The 9,189-nt window shown below is 37.7% G+C and overlaps 1 protein-coding gene across 1 annotated transcript in view; it reads left to right on the top strand.

Moving 5' to 3' along the window:
- The window catches only part of LOC107611673 (protein FAR1-RELATED SEQUENCE 5-like), a 5,042-nt gene extending 4,661 nt beyond the window's left edge, over window positions 1–381 (top strand). Inside the window, exon 4 of the mRNA XM_016313576.1 lies at window positions 256–381. Within this exon, the coding sequence (XP_016169062.1) occupies window positions 256–381 (126 nt within the window). The remainder of the gene's footprint in view (window positions 1–255) is intronic.

Below are 9,189 nucleotides of genomic sequence, written 5' to 3' on the forward strand. Positions count from 1 at the left end.
AATTTTCTGATTCTCATAGAAGTGTATGTTAACATGTTACTTGTTTTGCCGGTATATGCTATGGTGTTGACGATGGGGAAGAAGCAGTCCTCGTCGTAACAAAATTAAACTCAGAACATACAACTGGGCTTTTATTAAGGCAGAATCTTTCGAAATCGTTCATGCTAATTATTGTGTGCATAAGCATGATTTAGCCACTACAATGTTGATGCTGCAAGGCGATCCGTTATCATTGCATAATGTTGGTGTAAACAGGTGTGTGGTTTGACGTTCTTGTTAATGCAGCAGGTACCCGTCGTTGTCCGAGATAATTGTCAGCCTGAAAATGCATGTCAAGCCGGAAGCGACAAATGGGAACACTTTTCGCTTGCAGACCCATGATGGCGGTCGACTTAGTTGTGACCTGTTATTCCAACTATGATGTTAAGGAGAACATGTTAGCCTGAAACCAATTTTTATCTAACTTCTTATGTTTGCACATAGGGATATTGTTAATAATAAACTCATAACTCTAATTTGCATGTTATTTGATGGCCACAATGTTAGATTCTGCTCCTACTGTCTTTTATTGGTAAGAACACAAGCTCCCTTGTGCATTGGAATTATAAATTCCTTTATGGACGGGATTATGCCGATTAGTTGGATTTTACGTGTAGTTACGGAATGATTTTGACGTTCTGCGTTGAGAATTGATGCACGAAGCTATTCATTTAGGTAATGTAAACCATGATGTGTTCCCATAGCTTGTGTATTGTTCTAGGAGTCTTCGTTATTGTTAAATTTCATAACAGTTTATGGTCTCAAATCACTGAAATTGAAAGCTAACAATTTTATGAGAACAAAAAATATTTTATGTAACATAGGTTGAACTTATTTTGTTATTTAATTAAACAAAATATGCTATCATTATTTATAGTAAAGTTATCTATATTGTTTCGTAAATAATATTGATATAATGAATACTCCTAAGTATGCTGTTTTCTAAAGATTAACGAGTGGAAATTATAGAAGTTTTTTACAACCAAGTTTTAGGTTCTAACACAATAAAAGATTTAAGTTCTAACATAATAAACCAATTCTTATTCTGAACGAATCACTTCACAATTTATAATTACAACTAAGATTTGCTCCCAAACTATTTTTATGATTTTCATTTCATCCCATACCCTAATATTTCTGCACAGTGGATATAGCAACAATTAGATATCATTGTTATAGCTTATCTTAATTAACATGACCAAAATTAATTGAAAAATTTTATCCCTTTTCTTGTTCAATCAACATGTAAGAAAGGGAAAATGGGGACAGCTCCTGCTATTACTTTAACACTAGCTAGAACTTCATTCATTAATAAACTTCATATGGTTGACATAGTCTTCCAACCAAAAGCAGTCAGCCATATATGGCATCAAGGGAAACCAAATTGCCACAACCTAGGTACAAATACGTATTGGCCATATACCCCCTTTCAATGACAGTTGTCGTAGCTTGGGGGTGTGGATATTGTGCTCTAGTCTGTCGACAGGACCACTAGTATCCACACACAAAAGTAGGCATGATACACATATAGAAGCAGACATACACATACTACACATTACGAAATAGAAGTTAACGAAACAACTAATACAAATTGTACTTAGATCACAGTTTTCGGCTTGTAATCATACGTTAATCTACAACAAAATGCACTAGAGTTCTGTCTTTTGGCCAGAGTTGGAAAGTTTTTCACTCCTTCATGCGAATAAGCTTCCTCCACGCTGCATCTGCCTTCGAGACCACTGTTGCCCTCACCTCGTTACAATCCAAAAGGAAAATCTTTGTTGCGGTTTTCATCCTTAATTTCAGCCGGTCCATCTGCTTGTAACGAACATAAATGGTTAAAATGCATGTACTCCTTCGTACAGACACAACATGGTTAGATAAGGGATGACGAACCTGCCAAGGAAGGTTGGAAACCTTGAATTTGCCCTCTGTTTGGATCCAGTTCAAAATCCACAGACATGAATCGTTGCTGCAAATTCGGAACATGGCATTTCAATGACAAATCCCTTCGGGTTGGACAGATGACACTTTAAAAATAAAGAATTACCATTCCGGGTAACTTGGGACTCCATCGGGATACTTAATTGCTCCCCAAGTGGTCGGATCAGAACTAACATGGGAAAAGCTCAGCATGTTAGGTTCCAGGTTGAAAAACTGGCCGAGCATTAGTAGCTGCATGCAAGAATAGCAGAGTTGTCACATCGCACGGAATGATAACCGCATTTAGAGCTGTCAAACTTATGGACTATTTCAGTGAGGTGAAATGTTGTGCAAATTGTGTTACACTTACAATGGTTTGCATGTTCCGTTCTCTCCGTTCCTTGTGCTCCGGAGCTCTCGTCACATCTAGGCAGTACACCCTCCCATGCTTTACGTCCACCACCATCAGGAACCAGGTGTATGTTGGTTCGCACACCGGGACGAAAACCTGTCAAGAGAGTGATATGAATGATAGGTTATAACTTAAATGAAAAATGTGCAATTGTGGAGTTAAAGGTTACGTTAACAACATGTTCGAGACGACTAGTTGCCGGCATCTATCTGTTCATGTATTTTCTTCTAATGACCTCGAATGGCCTCATGGCTAGGACGTCGTCGGCAAAGACGGAAGGTGTGTACCAAACGCGAGGTGGCAGAACGCAGCAGGCTCGCATGGACGCACTCATAAGGATTATGTTCATTATCTGTGCACAGAGGAAAACAAATGTGTCATCGTTGTTATATATATCATATTACTAAAATTAACGCCACCGTCGGTTTAAACTCACGTCAACATTGGGCGTATAAACCGGCGATAACGAGTGGAATCCTGCTCTTGGGACCTCCAATGTTGAGAACTTGAACAGCATTTCCCTGGAATTTAGGAAACAACATTGACACTCACTACAACCTTTTCTACGAATAAATATTGGGCACATTGTAAAGAATTTAATAATCACAAATTATCCCTACAAATATTGATCATTTTTTCCATAAATGTACGCGGCCATCTTGCATTCGTCAAGTGTCAGGTCCATGTGAACGGTTGGCCTAAAAACCATTTGGAATCCCTTCAGAAAAAGGAATACAATGTTAGTTACTCACCGGAAATATGGTACTAACAAATTAATTGCGTAACGAGTTATATACTGAGCATTCAATGGTGGGGAGACTTGCCAGTGGAATTAATAGCACCGGAGACTCCATTACGTTCAGCATTCCATACGGTTTGAATGCACTCCCACCCCGTATCGAAGAAACATTAACATTCGTCAGGCTATTCTGCTGAGTGGTTGCAAGCCTGGTACAGTCCGGCTGTTCTTCCACGAGGTTTTGGTTAGAATCGATTGGCTCCAATTTTGGTATTTTCAGTGGAATGTCGCATGTTTCTGGAAGAGAGAACATCTCACATACTTTTATTGTGCAGTCAAGGTTAGACATGCTGGGTAGGTCCTTGTAAATCTGCACATCGGAGGTATCATTTATAAGTCATTTATTGAAAAGACAAACCAAGGCTGTTAGTGAAGCTATGAAGGCTGTAGCTTACTTTTTCACAGACTCTGTCAACTGAGTCATGTGTAATGGTCCCAGAGTGGGTGGTCCTTTTAGGCACACCAGAGCACCAGTACTGCGCAAGTGTTCGCTTTGGCTGGCCTGAAGTGTTCATGCCCTTAATTCCCTTAATAAGGCGAGGAGTTGAAAGTGCCTCGTCTATGATGACGTCGTCGTCATACCCAGGAGAATTTGGCACGATTACGTCTAGGGAGGAAATAACATTCGACATTGCCAACCCCTTTCCTTTCTCCAAGGTTTTCAATGTTTCTGCTGGTGATCCAATATCGTTAGTAATTGCTGCTATACTTTGCCTTTGCCCTATTATGTTGGTTTTAGTACCGACGTAACCATCACTAGGCATTGTCGCGGCAGCTGTGGATGGTATAGTGGCTGCTGCAGCTTGACTCCCCCGTTGGCTGGTTAGTAGTGACTGGATCTCAGTTACGGACTTCCCTGTGTGGTACATAGGTCGCTCCAATTCCGACATGCGATCCTCCAAAGCAACTGTCCGAGCATCGATCTTCTGCGTACTCAGTCAACAAACCAAAAAACACAAACAACAAACAATATCACATATCAATACGACTTATGAAGCTAACCATCATGTTAGAACCGGTCAAATGCGGGATTGGTAAGACATGGTGACGTGGAAAAAAAATTTTCGCAGGGTCAAACAATAGACATAAAAAGGTGTGGACGATAAAGGGATCACCACATGTTCAGTAACACAGGGCATGTGAAATATTTGTTACAAAAGGTGCTGCTTTTGTTCCAAACCCAGGCACATTTCATTAATCTCTCTAGGTGCATAGTTTGATTAATGTTTCTTGAAATATCAATTGGCTCACGTACCTCGAGCAGCTTCACTGCGAGGAGCAGTAGTCCATCATGTTGGGACTTTGGATCTTCAGTTAGGTTTTCACCCCGACCCCCATTAGGGCTCTGGGCCATAAATCGAGTTAGACAAATCATAATAAGCATCTCGCGTTTCGTACAAAGATAACAGGCTACAAGAATAAAGGGAAGTGTCATTCGTACCACGTTCATCGTTAGCTCTAGATTAAGCGTCGAGGTTCCATCTGCGTTCGAGACGCCTCCAAGGGTTCCCATATCTATCGTGGGTACAACACTGGAAGTCAAGGTGAAAATTGTTAGTAAATTAAACAAACTGCATAAACAGGTACAAATACAATATTTTGACAACCCGATTAGGCCGAAGAAGATGTGCGCTTGTAAAGACCCACGGCGGAGAAGCAATATAGACGAATCAAAATGTAACTTACGCATCATTGGTTTCAGGCTGCTGGGACTCTTCCAGCTGATGCTCAATATCCTCCATTCCCGCCATTTGCTCTTTGAGGGTAGCGTCTGCCTTTGGTAATTGGTTGGAGTACCGGGGTTAGGCTTCCTTTAGCTTGTGTGCTCCTCTCTTGCTTCAGCTAAGATTTGCTTTTATAGAGATCCAATGAGTGAAGAAAGGGTGCCAACATTGATTGATGTGACCCTTTCAGGTTGACCCACCTAGTCCTGTGCTACCCACCCCATGACAATCTATGTGGAAATACTCGTTATTGTTCACAATATACTCCTTGAATCACTTGCATTTGCAAACAAAATGAACAGTCTTGCCTTTTAGCGGTTCGCATTTCCACCAGGTTTAATACACACTAATAAGCCATCCTTTAGTTGCACGTATGTGCCGATGTTCGCGGTACGGTTTGGACCGGTTTTGAGCCAAAAATTCAGAGGGTCCGAACACTAGTTCTGTCTTCGGTTCGGTTTGGTTTGGATGATTTTCCTAACAAAAAACCCCACACGATCGGATACAATGTTAGGCGGTGTGGATTGGATTGGATTTGATGTTTCCGTAAATTATATTATTTAAATACATATAACAAATCTCAACATAAAATGTAAAATAATCAACAATGGCATAACAAGTCTCAAGAATATCTTAAAAAGGCAACCACAAACTAACATAAAAATAAATTTATCAGTTTGTTATAATAAATAATAAATAACATTTTGCACATAAACTATTTATTAAACAATCACAACAAACGAATAATCAAAAAATTAGTATTATGAATTTAACATTTATCAGTATAATCATAAATATAATAATAAATTAAAAACATTATAGCACATTTTGCGGTTTGGATTGGATTGGATCCGATATGAAAAGTATATCCGAAATCGCATTACGATCAAACTGTCCGTTAAAAAGAAAATCTAATAAAGTCGAAACTAGTGCGGTTTTAATCGGTTTCGGTTTGGATTGGATACGATGAGCGGTTACATTTGGCTCTGTTTGGATTTGAAGACCTTCAAACGAATGATGCACGACAGTTTAAAAGGTAATCGAACTGAAGTAAAAGTTAATTTGTATCTACATTAATCAGTACATACAACGTCTAATATTCAATGAATTCCAGATAGAAGTATTCACCATAGTTACAAATAAACCTTTACCGGTTTCATGATGTGGTACTTCATCAATTTTGCATGAACTTCGGATAATTTCAATAGCACATCTTAGATTTTTCCATACAGAGGCCTTACTCGTTCATAAGGTACTGTCGATTATAGATAACTCGATAAATGCAACGACATAAATGGAACCATATTTGTAATAACGGGACGGCATGGGCGTATTCGGTCCGAAAATCGATGAACCTTTGGTCTGCTCGGCTCGGAAGAACCTTTGCTGCGGTTGTGGAGGCTAGGTAGCACGGGTTTGTGTGATGTGGCCAATTTGGAGTGACACGGTAGAAACAAGATTTTTTACATTATCAAATTTATTGTAATAAATTTGAGAAAATGGCACAATGAAATCACTTTTCATCTTCTTCCTCTGCCAAACCATTCGAACCCTACGAACCCTAAAAACAGGACGAAAATAAAGTCTTCAGTCATTCTGTTGATTTTCTTCTGTCCATTTTCTTCCTGTCTATTATAATGGGGATTTGTGAACTCTAATTTATCAAAATATCGCACTTTCAAAGAAGGAATAATAAACGTCATTCTTGTGCCAGTGGGTGTGGTGTCTTGTCTTCTGCCTTAAAAATGGGAAGAAGAAGAAGTTCGACAACAATAATGGGAAGTGTCTGTATGGACTTGACGCAGTCGTGCTTTAGTCTACTACAGAGTGGGACCCTAAAAGATTGTTTCTTCGTTTAGGTATGTGAATTCTGATTTTGTTTATGAATGAGAGGAATCCGGGTCCACACGAGAAACAAAAATCTTGGGTAAACTCATTCCTTCCTCCTTGCACAAACCTTTGACCAGTCGATGCTGGCCTCTTATACGATGATCTTCTGTTCTTCTGATTGTTTTTAGATTGTTGGGTGGGCACGTCATTCTGAACTTCTTGCTGGGAACCATTAGGAGGTGAGAACTCTGCTTCACTTTTCCTCGTGCAGCGTGTTTCGGTTGACGTTTGCGATTTGGGGTTATTGCATTGATTGAGTTGTATGAGCAGAATTGGGATATGCTTGCTTATTCGTTTTATTGCAACTATGGTTGGTTTTTTCCGACCCTGTGTTAGGGTTCGAAGCAGCTGGAGAAGGAATAAGACGAACAGTGGTTTCCTTGTGACATTTTCTTATAATAATATTTCAACAAATTTCATAGTAAAATATTTATATTTTCTATTATGCTACTCCAAATTGGCCATATCGCACAATACGATGACACTTGCTCTCCACCACCGCCGGAAAAATTACTCATACCACTAAAGGGTAGAATTGACAATGGAATTTTATATTTTTGTGTGCAAATGACTCGTTTAAAAATTGATGAGTATTGACCAGGCACCGTGCGAAAAGTCGGGTGTACTTTTGCCAATGTTTTTTACATATTCAAACCGATTAAACGCGGGCAGCACGAGAGAGAAACCGATGAAACTGGCCGGTTATATGGTGCTACCAATGTTGAAAAATGCATACCGCCATCGAATAGTATTGACCAGTCTCCATCGACTTTTACCGGTTCGCACAGCTTTGTTCCCTACTGTGGTTAGATACTACGACCGGACTAGCTATGCCATTAATGCCAACTGCGCTTAAGGGTGGAAACAGGTTAGGCAAGGGCAGACATTGCTCTGAACAGGCCTGGGTTGTTAAACAGTTAATTGGACTGCGCCTGGCCTATTAACGTATTAAGGCTTTTAAAGGTGCCTGGGGCTGTACCTATTTTATAACACCCCAGCAGCAGGCCAGGCCAAGCAGAGCCCAGGTTGCAAGCTGGCATTTTTCGCCCTTAATATTTTCGCTCCGCTTAAAAATAAATTTCCGTTATAGTAATGAAGACAACATTTGTTTCGATTGAATTACAATCAATGCCCTCTTAGTGGTATTAAAAAGAATAGTCCGACTAAGTTTCCTTTAAAACTGGTCCTTTAATCAGCCATTTATTACAATATTTTAAAAATTAGTTAAAAGACATATATCTAAATAGATTTCGTGTCTTTTTAACATTATATATACATCCAAAGGATAAAGTAAATAAAACTTATATGTAAAATTTAAGAATTCAACATCAAAATTTAAAAAATATAGTTTTAGCATTTTTAACTATTAACGGATTATAATTAAACTATATTGTCGAAAAATTGATTAAGTAAAATTGAAGATTTTCAGTTTAGAATTATAAAAAATAAATACTAAGGGTTTTAATTATTAACCTACACATGTAAAGTCCCTAAAAAATATCATGTATGATACTAATATGTTAAGAATACTTTCATCGAATAAAATCCTAAAAAATTGGGCTTAATTACTCGTTGCAATAAATAAAAAGTTAATAAAAGAATTAAGAAGAAATTAGACGTGTATTTTTAGATTAATAGCAAAAAATGTTATTTTTTAATTAACGTTGAAATTGAATTATCTGATTTATGATTTCTGATGTGTTTCTCAGATATTTTATGAAGTAGATAGGAAGTTAGAGAAAATTCAAGTATCTGAAGTTTAAATTATTTTTAATTACCAACATTATTTGCTACAAATAATGAGTGTCTTTTAACTACATTTATTCGATAATTAATATTTTTTATATTTAAAGGCGGAATAAAATCTGAAATTTAAAAGATACCCATGAGTACCCGTTTGGGATACTCTAGAATTTAGTTTTTTTAACTGTTGACTTATGAAAAGTAGTAGTATTAATGTCTGGTGCAATTTTCAAAACCAAACTGCAGCTTTTTAAAAAGCTATTTTGGAGCTTATAGATAAGTTAAAAAAAATGACTTCTCTCATAATACTTCTACTTTTCATTACATTTTCTATAAACTAAGGACTTTTAGAGTTAAAAATCCAAACACAAAATAAATTATTTATAAGTTATTTTTAAAAAAAATCATTTATTGTTTAAGTTAATTTATGAAAATGAGCCTAATTAAGTTGATCACCGAAACTGGGCCTTAGCATTTTCGTAAGAATAAATATAAATCTGCCATTTCCTAAGACAAAACACTATGAAATTTTGCTATAACAAACAATTGCGACAACAAATTTCGCTTGCCACCGATATTCTTTCACGTTGGTATGGTTAATGTAAAAGAAAAATCGATGTTCAATAGACGTCTTCAAGTGGACACACCGATACGATCTC

This window comes from Arachis ipaensis, chromosome B08, assembly GCF_000816755.2.
Source record: "Arachis ipaensis cultivar K30076 chromosome B08, Araip1.1, whole genome shotgun sequence".
In the NCBI taxonomy this organism is placed as follows: domain Eukaryota; kingdom Viridiplantae; phylum Streptophyta; class Magnoliopsida; order Fabales; family Fabaceae; genus Arachis; species Arachis ipaensis.